Source organism: Nyctereutes procyonoides, unplaced genomic scaffold (genome assembly GCF_905146905.1).
Source record: "Nyctereutes procyonoides isolate TBG_1078 unplaced genomic scaffold, NYPRO_anot_genome, whole genome shotgun sequence".
NCBI classification, from domain to species: domain Eukaryota; kingdom Metazoa; phylum Chordata; class Mammalia; order Carnivora; family Canidae; genus Nyctereutes; species Nyctereutes procyonoides.
In genome coordinates this window covers 45,814,975-45,830,027 of record NW_026575043.1, presented here as the reverse complement: position 1 = coordinate 45,830,027, position 15,053 = coordinate 45,814,975, and the positions used below count along the sequence as shown (strand labels likewise).

Genomic DNA, 15,053 nt, shown 5'->3' with positions numbered 1-15,053 from the left:
GGATTGAGTTCTGCATCGGGCTCCCTACAGACAGCCTTCTTCTTCCTCTATGTCTCTGCCTTTCTCTGTGTCTCTCATGAATAAATAAATAATCTATCTATCTATATATATATATATATAAAAAAAAGCAGGTCTTGCCCCAGTGGAATTTGCAATGTAGCTCCAGTCATTGATTGTGGTGAAAAGGACCACCTGTGCACCTAGAGATGGATCTTGAAGGAATGGCCACGTCATATTTGCAGACCTCAGGAATATCTGTGTTCTGTGGCTTCTCCCCCCACCCACCCCCTGATTCCCTTCTTGGACAAGAACCTAGAACCATCCTTATCTGCATGCAGTCACTCCCTTCCTTCCAGGGTGGGGTCCCCTCACCTCAACTCTATGGCTGTGGTGTCATGCCTCTTCACCCAGCCCCCCAACCCCTCTCCCAGCAGAAAGCTGCCGTGTGGTTTTCAGCGTGCACCTGATTACCGAAACCCAAGAGTGATGTTGGGCCCAGCAGGTCCCTGTCTCCCACTACCCGCTCCATTTCAATCCACACTGTCACTGAGTTGTCACAAACAAGGGGGTGTGGGCCGTCACGTGGTCGTGTCTGAGTAACCACATTCTCGCTTCCTCCTTTGGTGCAGGCCGTTGAGGGTTGGCGGGGACTACGGCCGGGGTGCCACAGCAGTGCTCGGACAATCTGGGCTTGGTCCCTGTCGCCAAGGCAGAGAAGCTGCTTTTCCGGGGCCCAGAGGCAGCTGTCCCATGCTCTGCGGAGCATGGAGCACGGTAAGTACCGGCTTGCAAAACCACACTGAGGGGCTGGGTGGTGGTCCTGGGACCAGCAGGCCTGCGTGACAGCATGGGGCAGGCCGGGGCAGGACCCGAACTCTGAACTAGGGCCCCAGGGCTCCAGATCAACATGGTGGTCTTATTCTGCTGCCATCTCTTCTGGATTCTGCTACCTCGACTTCCAGCCTCCCCACCATCCCCATCAGGTTTGCCTGCAGCCCCTGCCTGAGGAGGGGGGAGTTCTCAATTTGAAAAATCAGAGAAATCAGGAACATTTCTCTAGAAATCATGCTACCCCCTCCTCTCATGTGGGGCACAGGGAGGTGAAGAGATTTGCTCAGAGCGGTGCTGGGGTTGGGTCCAGGCGATTCTGGAAAGGGTGAGCAGGTGCAGGATGTGTCGAAGCCTCGTAGCTACAGATCCACAACAATATTGTCTCCAAAGTTACGTTCTTCACACTTTTTAAAAAGTTGAGGGGTGCCTGGGTGGCTCAGTCGGTTAAGCGGCTGCCTTTGGCTGGGGTCATGATCCTGGGGTCCTGGGATTGAGCCTCAAGTCAGAGTCCCTGCTCAGTGGAGAGCCTGCTTCTCCATCTCCCCGTGCCGCTCCCCCTGCTTGTGCTACACCCATCAACACCCATAGACAATGATCAGGGCTCCAGTTCCCTCGAATTCTCTTCCTCCTTCCTGGACTCTCTTCCTTTCCCATCTCTGACTTCCAGTCCCAGCCCCAAGACTGGGTCTCTCGGCGGGCAGGGAACTCAGGAGGTGATTCTCCTGGCCCCAGACCCCTCCATGGCTTCGTCCGGGGCTTGCCTGGCCACACCCGAGATGGTAGATGCCTCCCTCATCAGACTTGGCCAGCAGCCAGGGCAGACTGAAACCCAGAGGGCAGAAGGGGCCGGGCTGCCAGGCTGAGCACCCCCTGGGAAGCCTGGCCAGGCAGGAGCAGGGCCTTCAGAGGGGCTGGGGAATCTTCCAAGAATGCTGTGCCCCCTTTTCGCAGATGAGAAAATCGAGGCTCAGAGGGGAGAAGCAGCTGCCCATCGTGGCCTGGCTGGGAGGTGGCTGAGCTTGGACTTACGGCGGCCCCATCTGGCTGCAGGACCCTCGTGGGGCCCAGCGTGACCCCGGCCTGACCCCGGCCCAGGTCCCTTGGTCCCCTTTGCTGAACCTGAGCAAGAAGTTGGTGGTGGGGCATGGGGCTCAGGCTGGAAGGACATAGGATGGCTGCAGTGCGTCTGTGTGTCTGTGTGCTTGTCCGTCTGCCTGTCTACACAGACAATTCTTCAGACAAGCATCAGGTGTTAAACTAAAACCAGGTGTAGTTCTCTTTAAATTCATTTGTGTAAATTATCTTGCCTCCTCTGTACCAGGCTGGGAAATTTGGGGTTGAGAAGGTGAAAGTTGGTAGGGGTTATTTTGGTGAGGAAGGAGCAGAAAAAAATCTTAGCCATCACTGTGGCTTGTGCTCCTGCAAAGAGCTATGGAACAGTAAACAGGTGTATCTGCGGTATTAAAATGTGTGGGGACGGGTGGTCACTAGGTAAAGAACAAAAACAAAAACAAAAAACAATCTGAAAGGGCTCCTTGATGGGGGTCAGGGAAATGATGAGAAAAGCTCGGGATGTGCAGGATGGCAGGCCCAGTGCAAGAAGCTCTAAGGCGCATGTCCTGTGCACTTGCGGGCTGGTTGCTTGTCTCCCATTCACAGGTCCCCTCCTGCAACGGGCCTTTCATGAGCCCCCAAGGGTGCTGGGGACCCAGTTGAGACTGTGCCCTGCAAAAGCTTGCAGTGGGCAGCCACAGAGCCTGCGCTCCACTGGGCAAATGTCACAATGCCTGCTAAGTGCCTGTCTGCTAAGCCCTGGACATGGGGTGTGAGCAGCAAGACATCTGTGGTTCCCGTCCTTTTGAAGCTGAGGGTCCAATGGGAATGAAGTTTTAGACAGTAAACAATACTTTAAGCGGTTTAAACAATGGGAATGACTCGTAGTGCCTGAGCAACCCAGGACGGCTTCTTGGAGAAGGTGCCTATTTTCTCAGCTCTGGAGAATGGATGAAATAGAAGGCTGTGACTGTGAGGTGCATCTGGAGCAAGAGCACCCAGATTCAAGTTCCTGAGCCCTCGCTTACTGGGTATGTGACTCTAGATGCCAAGAGGGTCTCGGTTTCCCCATCTTTCACATGCGGGTCACAGAGGAGGTGGTAGGGCCTGACTGAACTAATGATTCATGCATAGCTCTTACATCAGTCTCTGGAACATGGTCTACACTTGATACCTGTGGTTTGCAAACCAGGGATGGCCCGGGGCTTGCTGTGGAGATGGTTTTTTAGGACTCTCCATCCCGGCCTTCTCTGTCAAGATTAGAGGTGTGTCAAAGCTATTCCCGGGTGGGGGATTTTTCAGGGATATGGCCCTGAATGCAGAATGACAAAGATAACACTTGGCCATTATTGAGCACTTACCGTGCTAAACACTCAACCTGAACCAGCTCACTTCAACCCACAGCCACCCCACGAAGTGTATGGGCTATGACTGTCCTTTGATCCCAGATGAGGAATCTGTGGCCCAGAGAGGGGAGTTCAGCTGCCCCAGGTCACACAGCTTGTGCGTGCCAGACCTGGGCCTGGATCTGGTTTGATACTGGATCAGTCGGGCCGAGAACTGCCCTGGGGCCCTGGGGTACACCTGGGCCTCGGTTTGACCTACTTATTGATTTGGAGCTTCCTCTTCTCTTGGCTGACAGCTCAACCCCATGCCCTGAGATGCTCAGTCTTTCTTTCTTTCTTTCTTTCTTTCTTTCTTTCTTTCTTTCTTTCTTTCTTTCTTTCTTTCTTCTTTCTTTCTTCTTTCTTTTTTTTTTTTTTTTAAGATTTTATTCATTTATGTGAGAGGGAGAGAGAGTGCCAAGCAGAGGGGAGGGGAGGGGCAGAGGCAGAGGGAGGAGCAGACTCCCCGCTGAGCAGAAAGCCCACCATGGACTGGATCCCAGGACTCCGGATCCGATCACCATCACGACGTGAGCTGAAGGCAGATGCTTAGCTGACCGAGCCACCCAGGTGCCCTGATGCTCAGTCCTTCTGATCCTCTGCTTCCAAACCCTTGAGCGCCGGGATTCCCGGGTCCAAGATTCTGAATGGGAAGTCCCAAGCTTCTTGGAGCGCCCTGGTGTCTTTCCTGGGCGGTCCGGGGCGGCCGCGGGCTCCCTGTCTGGAGCAGGGTACAGCAGCCTGGGTGGCGCAAGGGCAGAGCAACCTGGTTTTAGGCTAAGGGACAGGAAATGGGCCGCATCCGACCTACCGTGTTAGGCAAGCAGGAAGACAGATGGGATGTAGCAGCTCTCTGCCCCTCTCCCAGCGCCCCTCTCCTGTGGGGAGTGACTGTTCCTGCTCTGGGCGCAGAAAGGCATAAGAGGAGGCGGCTTCACCTTTCTGGGCCTCGCTGTCCTGCCCCGCACGGTGCCCATGGCGACGGGGAAGGGTCCGCCTCGCCGCCCTCACTGGGTCACACACTTGTCTCAGCAGATACTGAGGCTCCCGGCCACCTGCGGGACACAGCGCTCGCCCTCCGCCCCTCTCCCTGCCACCTGCGCAGCCTGGCTCGTGGCCGTGGGGTCTGTGGTCCTTCTCCCCTGAAGCCCATGAGATGACAGCCACCAGGCTGGGGTGACCGGCCGGCCTGGCTTGCCTGGCGCCCATGTATGGGACCGAGAGGTTTTCAGCACTTAACAACAGGAACATCCTGGGCGAGGCGGTCGCCCTAAATAGACCTGGACTGGGACACGGGGCTTTCCTGGGGTGCCCTGTCTTATCTCCACACACAGTGTGTGGGGGGGTGTCTCTGCTCTCACTCAGGACCTGCAGCATCCTCACTGCTCCTGGCAGGAGGGGGAGGTAGGGAGGCCGCCGCATCCACCTCCCTGACTCTGAGCTCATTCCTCTGCATCTCTGTCCACAGCCCCGAAAAGACTCCCCCAGTAAAACACCCCCTGCTGGGTGCCAGCTATGGGGGACTTTCCCTGCAGCATGTAATTTGATTCTCAGGGCCAGTCTTTGAAGCAAGGCCGTCCATTTTACAGATAGGGAAACTGAGGCAACCTGCTCAGGTTACAAACACAGCTGCTGAGTGGTCTCTCCTCCAAGCTGCCTCTGCATGCAGGGGATGGTGGGGATGCGCACAGGGAGAGGGCAGTCACTGGGGAGAGCCCCTTCCATGCCTTCCTTCCCGGCCTCTGGGCTGCAGAAAGTCAGGTCCTGGGTGCCTGGGTGGCTGGGGGGCGTAAGCCTCTGCCTTCAGCTCAGGTCGTGGTCCCAGGGTCCCAGAATCAAGCCCCACGTCATGCTCCCTGCTCTGCGGGGAGCCTGCCTCTTCTTCTGCCTGTGTCTCTGCCTCTTCCTCTCTCTCTCTGTCTCTCATGAATAAATAAATAAAAATCTTTAAAAAATAAAAAGGTCCTGAATCATCAAGGTGCCTCCTTCAGCCAGGAACCAGTGGGTGGGGCCTTTGTTCTTGTCCCCACCCTCCCTGTTTCCAGGAAGTGCTGAGGGCTCTGCCTTCCAGGAACCGAGAACTGCCTCAGGGGGGGTGGTGGGTATAAGTCTTCATGATTTTGAAATATGGACCCAACCTGGTGGCTTCTTAAAATCCACCCCGCTCCTCCCCCAGGAAAGCAGGGCCAAGGTTACCCCCAAGCAGGAACTCCACCCGTGTGCAAAGACACTCTGCCTCCTAAATGCAGGTTGGGAGGCAAAGAATGTGTGTGTGTGTGTGTGTGTGTGTCTGTGATGCTTTTATTAAGCACCTACTGCAAGCCTGGACATTCAAGTCCATCATCTTGTTGCATTTCCTTAACAGCTGGATGAGATAGAGGCAGATAGTTATCCCCACTTTACAGATGAGAAAATTGAGGCTGAGAAATTCAAGGTCCTACAGCTTACAAGGAACAGAGCTAGGACCTGAACACCTTTGTATCTCACCCCAAGGACTGTGTTCTCAATCCCATGCCCTGAATAGCACCTGGTACAAATGGGACTGACCTTTCTGGATGAGATAGCTTTCAAGGTACTTTTTTTTTTTTTTTTTTAGATTTACTTGTTTATTTGAGGGGGGAGGGGCAAGGAGAGGAGGAGAGAGAATCTCAAGCAGACTCCCCCCTGAACTCGGAGCTGACACAGGGCTCCATCCCAGGACCCTGAGGTCATGACATGACCCAAAACCAAGAGTCAGATGCTTAACCGACCAAGCGACCCAGGTGCCTTAAGGTCCTTTTTGTTCTTACTCTGCCTTCCTTCTCTCATCTGGGTCCCCAGCCACAGACACAATAAGCGAAGATCTCTTCCAAGGCTTTGCTCCTTCTGCCCCCTCAGCCAGGTCAGGTTTCTCCACGAAGTCTTCCTGAATTGTCATTGGGTTCCAGTCTGATCTCTGCCACTTGCCAGCTGTGTGCCTTCGGGCAAGTTGCTTTACCTCTCTGAGCCTTATCCCTCCATAGTAAAATGAAGATAATCGTAAGGGCCTGATGTGTCTGGTGCAAATATCATAAAGTTCGGCTTAAGAAATTATTTTAAGGGATGCCCGGTGGCTCAATCAGTTGAGCATCTGCTTTTGGCTCAGGTCATTATCCTCAGGTCCTGGTATCAAGACCCACATCAGGCTCCCTGCTCGGTGGGGAGTCTGTTTCTCCCTCTCCCTCTGCCACTACAACCTCTTGTGCTTTCTCTCTCTCTCAATTAAATAAATAAAATCTTAAAAATTATTTTAGGACATGATCAGACTGGGGATTGAGTTGAGCCTAGAAATTCAGGGGCCTACGAGTAAGTTATAGTCGCTCAAGCAATCATGAGCAACTGGTCTCTGCTCTGAATTATGTGAAGTACAAGGAAAAGTATGGGAAATGATCTGGGCTCTGCCCCCGACAGAGTGGGATTGCATGCTGCTGGGGCTGTTATGTCCGAGGAAACCAGGAATACCCGAATCCTGGCCCGGAACACAGCTGTCACTCACCACAGGATCCTTAAGTGCATGATTCTGAATCCCATGAACAACCAGCCAGGGCCAGGGGGAGCGTAAGGAGAGGGAGAGCCATCGAAAAAGCAGGGGCGCTCGCAATGCCAGGAAGAAGGACCAAGGAGATGGTTGCAGGGAGTGGCTCTGCCCTCTCTGGCTGCTGGCCAAGGGGCTGAAGGTTCACAGTAGAATGGCCCTCAGGCGGGTGAGATGACTGCCAGCTCCCTGAGGGTAGGACTGGTCTGAAGAGGTGGGAGGTTTCTCCTGGCTGCGGATGGTATAGCTGATGGCTCTGGGCCCTGGAGGACTTACAGGAGAGGCTTACTGGTGGAGCCAAAGTAGCTGCCCTTTGCTGGGGCTTGCAGTGGGAACAAAGTTTGAAGGGCTCCGTAGGTAGGCATTACCTGTTTCAACCTCACAATAACCTATGAGGTAGGTACTGTCATCCGAGTTGTGTAAGGGAGGACAGAAGGGAACAGACCAAGCAGAGACACCGAGAGAGGATGGGAAAAACTGAGAATCTGAGGAACAGGCCAGTGCCACGTAGGGTGGGAGCCAAGACGAAGGAAAGCAGAGCAGAGGGACACGGAGAGACGGGTCAGGAACGGACTCCAAAGGCCTCAAGTGTCCAAACAAGCAGCTTTATCCTGTAGACCTGTGGTCTCCAAACTCCTTGGCTCATGGACCCCATCGGTGGACAACGCATGTACATTGATCTATGAATTGTAAGCAGGTACCGCTGGGCTCATGATAGATTAGAAATGTGTGCAAAAATTGAAATCGCAAAGGGGTGACATAACAATATAACTCGAAGCTCTAAGAGTTTCTTTCTATACCCCAGTGGCCTGCCTTGCCCACAATTTTAAAATTTTAATCAAAAAGGAGAGGAAGGCAAAAACTATGTCTATGCACCGTATAAGGAGAGTTGCAGAGCCCTCTGGATGGATCTATTCATGTGGAGAAACAATAACAGCTGCTGTTTGCTGGGGAGCTACTGTGCGCTGGGTCAGGAGGGTGCTGAACGCTAAGTGCCTGCCCCAGATCAGACATAGTCCAGGGTTGCAGTAGAGGGTGCTTGGCAGGCCCAGGGGGGAAGCTGTCCTGATGTCCTTCTGTCCGTGTCTCCCTCCAGGTGCCATGCCTCTGCAAGTCCTCCTGCTTCTGGTTTTGCTGGGCTCTGGCGACAGCCTCCAGCCATGGGAGATACAGTGGAGTGGGATGGAGGAGGCCCCAGAGCTCCTGCTTGCCCGGGGAAGGAGGCAAGTGGATGAGGAGCTAGAACTGGACGTATATGACTACGCCATAGTAGGCACAGACCCCCCAGAGGTTTTCACCCCTGAGTCTATGCCCCTGACCCCTAAACTTCTGGCTGAGATGGCAATGTTGGGGCAGAGGAATTCTACAGGGCGTGGAACTCCAGAGCCAGCCACTCTGGAGGCGGCCACAGGGGACTCTGCTGGCCTGGACGCAGGAGGGGTGACCATGGGGAACCTGAGCATGGAAGTGGCCACACAGGGGATTCCTGTCACACTGAACTTTCTGACCGAAGAACCGACCACTACACTGCTTCCCAACACGGAGGCTCCACTCACAGAAGGGGCTCCAACCACAGAGCTGGCCACCACTGAGGTCCTGTCCACAGAGCCAGCAGCCACAGAGGCACTGACCACGCAACCGGCGGCCACGGAGGCCCAGTCCTTGGAGCCTATTGTCATGGGGACCCTGTCCACAGGGCCAGAAGTCACGGAGGCCCTGACCACGCAACCCGTGGCCACGGAGGCCCAGTCCATGGAGCCTATTGTCATGGGGACCCTGTCCACGGGGCCAGAAGTCACGGAGGCCCTGACCACGCAACCCGTGGCCACGGAGGCCCAGTCCATGGAGCCTATTGTCATGGGGACCCTGTCCACGGGGCCAGAAGTCACGGAGGCCCTGACCACGCAACCCGTGGCCACGGAGGCCCAGTCCATGGAGCCTATTGTCATGGGGACCCTGTCCACGGGGCCAGAAGTCACGGAGGCCCTGACCACGCAACCCGTGGCCACGGAGGCCCAGTCCATGGAGCCTATTGTCATGGGGACCCTGTCCACAGGGCCAGAAGCCACAGACGCCCTGTCCACAGAGCCCGCTGCCACAAAGGCCCCGTCCACAGATCCAGCCACCATGAAGGGCCCGTCCACGGCACCTGCCTCCACAGGGCACCTAACCACAGTCCTTGTGCCCTCTGATCCTCAAAACAGCACTAATGTGACAGGAGGCGATTTGTCTGATGCCTTCATCAAACGATGGAAAAATAGTCAGGGCCTGCCCCCCCAGAGCTCCGCGGTGCCCCCCGCCGCGGAGGGCCCGGACCGCATCCCCGTGAAGCAGTGCCTGCTGGCCATCCTCGTCCTGGCCCTGGTCGCCACTACCTTCCTCGTGTGCACCGTAGTGCTGGCCGTCCGCCTCTCCCGCAAGACTCACATGTACCCCGTGCGCAGTTACTCCCCCACCGAGATGGTCTGCATCTCATCCCTGCTGCCCGAGGGGGGCGAAGCGCCCACTGCGGCGGCCAACGGGGGCCTGCCCAACGCCAAGAGCCAGGGCCTGAGCGCGGAGCCCAGGGAGGGCCGGGATGGGGACGACCTCACCTTGCAGAGCTTCCTCCCTTAACGCCTCGGCCTCCGGCTCCACCACCCGAGCGCCCCCTGGCCTCCGCAGCCTTCCCAGGCCCCTCCGGGCCACGCCACGGCTGAGGGGAGCAGAGCCTGGGGAGCTTTAGGACAGGGCGGTTGCCCCCCAGGACGTGAAGCAGCTGAACTCCCACAGCCGACGCAGGACCAGTGAGCGAGCCACCTTGCTCTCCCTCCTGCCTCCCTGGCTCACGCCTGGCCGGGCTCCCTCTCGGGCCTCCGCCACTGAGGTCTCGTCCCCGTGCACCAAGGAAGACCCAAAGTCTTCTGGTGGCTGCGGTCACCATACAGGAAGGAGGCTTTGGGGGGAGAAGTGCCAGGTTCCTGAGGCCACTCCTGGTCCCCCTTGCCCCCCACTGGGAGGCAGTTTGGGTTTTCTTGGGTATCTCTCAAGGGAACCCAGGGTGAGATCCTAGCCCATGGGGTCTGGGGTGGGCTTGGAGAGCCCAGGGCTATATCCTTCTTTGGGACCATGTGTACCAATGGGCTTCCTTCCGGGAGTAACCCCCACCCTGCCCTCTCTCAACTGCCCCCGTGTCCACATTTTAAGGTGGACTCTGACTTGCTCACTCCCCAGCCCAGGGCCTGGCACAGGCCCTCAATAAATCTTTGATGAACAAATGATGGCAGAATGTTTCAGGGTATTGGGGTGACTCCTCCTGGTGGGGAGCTGGTCCTTTGGGGCCCACAGACTTTTCCTTAAATGGCCGAACATATTGTACGCTTTGCAGACCACATGGTCTCAGCTGCAACTTCTCAGCCCCACGGGTCCTCGTAGGTGGAATGTGGTGATGGGACAACGTGTCACAAACGAAGAAGGGGTTGGCTGGGTTCTAATAAAACTTGATTTCCAAACAGGCAGCCGGCTGGATTAGGCTCTGTGTTTGCTGACCCCGGATTTAAGCACTGGGGGACCAGATGGTCCAGTTTGTGTGGGACTTTGTGTGATTTTAGTGCTGGGAGCCCCGGGTTGGGGGAAACTCTTCAGCCCCAGCAAATCGGGACAGTCGGCCGCCCTATTCAAGCAACACTCACCGCGTGCCCACCTTACGCAGTTGGACCCACACTGATCCCAAGGGGCAGATCCGAAAGTCAAGGCTTCCCCAGTGGCTTCCCCAGTGGCCAAGCCGGGATTCAGACCCGGGATCTTCCACCTTCCGATGCTTTTCTGTCACTTTGGTATCAGGAGAAGGACGGGAGGCTTCAGGCACATGGTTCCACCTTCTGGGAGAGGAATGCAGCTCACCTTGGAGGACTTTCCTTCTTCTAGAAAAATACCTCTTGCGGCCTGTTGGGGAGCCAAGGGACCCCTTCACTTTGGGTTGTGGCCTGCGGAGAGTTCAAAGACAGGGCTGAGTCCTGGTAGGTGTGGGCTGCAGCTGGAGAGGGGACACCCGGGGACAGGCAGGAGGGAAGGTGGCAGGCGTTGGGCCAACAGGGCAGAGTCAGAGAGGTGCAGGGATGTCGGCCCCGCCCCCTGACGCTCTAGAACAAGTGTGACCCACGAGCGAGGTGATAAAGGTGATTTGGTGGGAGACGGGTGCCCACCCTGGGCCGGGACAGCTGACCCTGCAAAAGGCGGGATTGCACATTATGAGAAACATGGGTTTGCTTGCTCTTTGCAAGTGATGAGAAAAATCATGCGGGGGGCGGGGGGACGACGTGGGGGGAGGGGAGGGACTCGATATTACGAAGCCGGGGCCCCAGAGGCTGAAGGACTTGGGGGACATCTGAGCAGCCTCCGTGGGGTCTTGTCATCCCATCCTCTGGGCAGGGAGCACGTCCCCAGGCCCCCCCCGCCCCGCCGCTGGAGGACACTGAGACCCCCCCAGGGGCCTGCCCTCCCCGGCTCGCGCTCCAAGGCTCGGGAAGGAAGACGGGTGCTCGAAGCAGCCACCAGGGGGCGCCCGCCACCAGCTCTTGGGGCCGCGAGAGGTCCTCACCCGCAGGACATTTCCCGGCGTGGGGGGGGTGGAGGAGCCGGGATTGGCGCCGCGGAGCTGCAGGCCCAGGAGGGGGCTGGCGAGGGCGGAACAGCGGGCTCCCTGGTGGCCTGGTACCCCAGCCGCCGGTGCTTGCCAATGTCGCTGGTGTAAATACTCCCAGGGCTGATTTTTGAGCAGCCAGCTATGTATACAGTAAACGCGACAACAGACGTAAATAATCTCAAGAACATAGGAGCAGAATGTAGTAAAATAATTAGGAAGTGATGAGTTTTGAGTATTAGAGGTGTATATATATATATATATATATATATAATTTAACTTATTGCACAACTGGCTTACAAAATTCTGAAAATCTAACAGTTGGCCCTGGGAGATGGCTATAGGCTGGCTCCTGTGCACCACTGGGCCCTCCTCCTGCCCCGACCTCCTCTCAACCTTGAACCCCTGCCTGAATCGCTCATTCATCCATTCAGCACATCTATTCCAAGCGCAAGCATCTGCAACATCTCCCTCCCTGCCCCTCCAACAGCCTGGGAAGGAGGACTCAGATTCTCCTCGTTTTGCGGAAGAAGAAACAGGCACAGAGAGGCGAAGTCACCTGTCTCAGGAGACACACAGGATCTGGGACTGGAATCCAGCCTGGAGCAGAAAACCACGTTCCTACCACAATGTCATGCTGCCCTTGAGGCCCCTGTGGGGGTTCTGGGGGAATGCCATGCCCCAAACTCTCCCTGCTGCTGACCTGTCCTGGTGCCTGGAAGTCCCCATCAGTCACACTGTGGCTCCAGTGGCGGAGGGAAGGCACTGGTACTTGGGAAGGTGACAGGGTCGAAGCCAGCTCCCCTCCTTGCAGAAAGCAGGACATGGTAATGCTGGGGTCCAACAAAGAGAAATGGTGAGGGGGGGGAGGGCACAGAGCCGGCATGTACTGGGCAGTGAGTGCACATCCAGTGCACACCCAGCACTTCATCTGCAATATCTATCACGCCTCACAGCCACCCTGGGACGTGGGTATACTTATTATCCCATTTTACTGTTGGGGAAACTGAGGTTCAGGAGGCTGGGTCACTTGCTCTAGCACATTGCTCTGCTGAGAAAGCAGACTCTGCTGACTTCAGCTCTGTTGGTGGAGAAGGAAGGAGGGTAGACAGGACATCAGGAAATGGAGGTGGGGGTAGCAGTGGGAGGGGATGCATACTATGTTTACAACTCTTGTGTCTTCCGGGCTGGGTTGCCAGCCCTGTGGGGGTTCACCTGGAAGCTGATCTGGGCAGAGGCTCCTCAGGCTTGCCCTCTATATCCCACCCCACCTCCGCTCAGCCAGGCCACAAAACTTAGTGTCACAGTGTGTCCATCCTGTGCCAGGCCCACCGTGCTAGGTCCCAAGATGCCATGTGGGCAAGAGGGGCCCGGGGATGCCTGTTGAGGCTCAGGGCCTGGAGGGACAGCAAGAGATTCACCAAACGATCACCCGGAAAAATAGGAGATCCTGGCTGGGCCTGGAGCCCAAAAGGAGGGGTGGGGGACTGGGGGACTCTGAGTCTGTGCAATGTGGCCAGACCTTGGGGCCCCGGGAGGAATCAGGAAAATGTTGGAGGCTGGAAAAGGTGCAGAGTTGTTGAGGGTGGGTGTGGAGAAAAGAATGTTCCAGGCATGGAGAACAGTGTAGAGAACAGGGTGGGGGCATTGGGAGGAAGGACAAGGCTGGGGCGGCGGGAGGGAGCCAGCGTGGCTTCAGGGAGGTGGCCTGTGTGAGGATAAGAGAGCCTGGGCCAGAGTGGAGGGTGCAAGAGGTGAGGAATGGAAAGAGAACTGGGAAGGAGGAAGCGTTGGAGTTGGTGATGCCTTGGCAGGGTGATGACGAGATGGAAAAAACCTGAAATCCCGTTTCCTACGTGGGTGTCGTCAGTGGAGGAAGCAGGCCGGGTGGTGGGATGGGCTTCGGCCGTGAAGAGTCTCCAGGGCCTGTTCAGTCTCCCGGCGGAAGCGTCAAGGAGGCTGCTGGCAAAGATGCTCCCCAACATTAGCCATGGGGAGATGCAAATGTTGGCCACCCTGAGATGTCACCCTGCGCCGCCAGAAGGACTACAGTTCAAGGCCCAGCATACCGCGTGCTGAGGAGGATGCGGAGAAGCCGGCACACGCACACCTGCTGGTGGGGGTGCAACAGGGCACAGCCACCTTGGAAGCCAGCGTGGCGGTTTCTTATCAAGTTAGCCGCGTATCCACCGTATTGCACGATCGCACCACGTTGCACACGCAGGCAACTCCGAATTCCCTTCCCTAGGTATTTCCGCAAGAGAATGAAGACGTGCGTCCATACAAAGACCCGAACGCGATGCTCGCGGCCGCTCTTTTCATGATGGCCAAAAAGCAGGAAACGATCCAAAGATCCATCCTCTGGCGAATGGGTCAGTGAACAATGGGACACTCCTCGGAATAAAAAGGCGTGGATAGGTGATACAGGCACCAGCGTGGATGACTCCCAAACGCACGCGGAGTTAGAGGCCAGACCCGAAGGGCTACTCGTCTACTCTGTGGCTTCGATGGTAAAAAGTCCAGAAAGAGGCAAAACCAATCTATAGTGGTGGGGATCAGATCAGTGGTTACCGTCGCTGGGGATGATGGAGGAGGGGGCTGGAAGGAGGCTTCCGGGGTGATGGGAACATGCTTGACCTTGGCGTGGGTGCTGGTCACACGAGCTCGTCGTCCCCCGGAGCTCACTCAACCGTTCTCGTCTGACCGGTGCATTCTACTGTGAGGGAAGGTGCGTCAAGTGCGAGCCGAGGAACAAGCAGCAGGCAGGTGGGCTGCTGAGCCTGGCATGTCTGCGGGTCTGCTCCGGGGAAGGAGCGTGTGTGACGGTGGGGGGCTGGGACATCTGCCCCGGGGCGGCGGGGACAGGCCACGTCTCCTGGGGCCGCATCCCCACCCGGATCCTGCCTCGATGCAGCCCTCCTTTCCTGCAGCGGCTGGCTGCTCCTGTGCTCAGACACCATCAATGACTCCCTGGTGAAAAAAAATATATATATGACTCCCTGGTGCCCAAGGACCAAAGAAGTTTCCAGTCTTGTCATTTGCTGCCTGTTGACCTAAACGTTTCAGGGGCCGGACAGACTGACCTCATCACTCCTCACTCTCACACGCGTTTCCTGCCTGAATCATCGCCCCCTTCTACTCCCTCTCTCTGGGGCACAGCGACCCCAGCCCCGGAGGCCTTGCTGAGCTCCGGGCTGACCCAGCCATCCTCTGGGCTCCCTGTGTGCTGTCCCCTCCTCTTCCTGGTTCTTCGCCCTGAGCCCAGACTGGCTGACCAAAAGATAACTTCTGATTGTTCTCCACTCCCAGCCTCCGTCTCTCCATCTGGAAGCTGGGTGTTTGCGTGTCTGCTCATGCCCGAGCAGCCACTGTTCATGTCCCTGTTCCTCCCGCTCAGGTGGGAGCTGCACGAGGCAGGGTCTGGGGAGGCCTTTCAGGCCCTAGAAGGCTCAGGAAGGAGTCAGAGGTCAGAGGTGCTCGCCCGGTCTTTGCCGCGTGCCTCTCCGAGCCTCCCAGTCCTCATCTGCAGCACAGGCATGGTCGCAGCACCCCAGGGAACTGCGGACAGTAAGGGGCCCGTTAGCCTTCGCGGGGGCAGGGAAGTGGGGGC

The 15,053-nt window shown here is 56.8% G+C and overlaps 1 protein-coding gene across 1 annotated transcript; it reads left to right on the top strand.

Annotated features, from left to right (window-relative positions):
* Positions 1 to 455: 455 nt before the first annotated feature.
* SELPLG (selectin P ligand) lies at positions 456 to 10,319 on the top strand. Its single transcript, XM_055322792.1, has 2 exons — positions 456 to 774; positions 7,919 to 10,319. The coding sequence occupies exons 1-2, from the start codon at positions 765 to 767 to the stop codon at positions 9,436 to 9,438; spliced, it is 1,530 nt and encodes a 509-aa protein (XP_055178767.1). The 5' UTR covers positions 456 to 764; the 3' UTR covers positions 9,439 to 10,319.
* Positions 10,320 to 15,053: the final 4,734 nt, after the last annotated feature.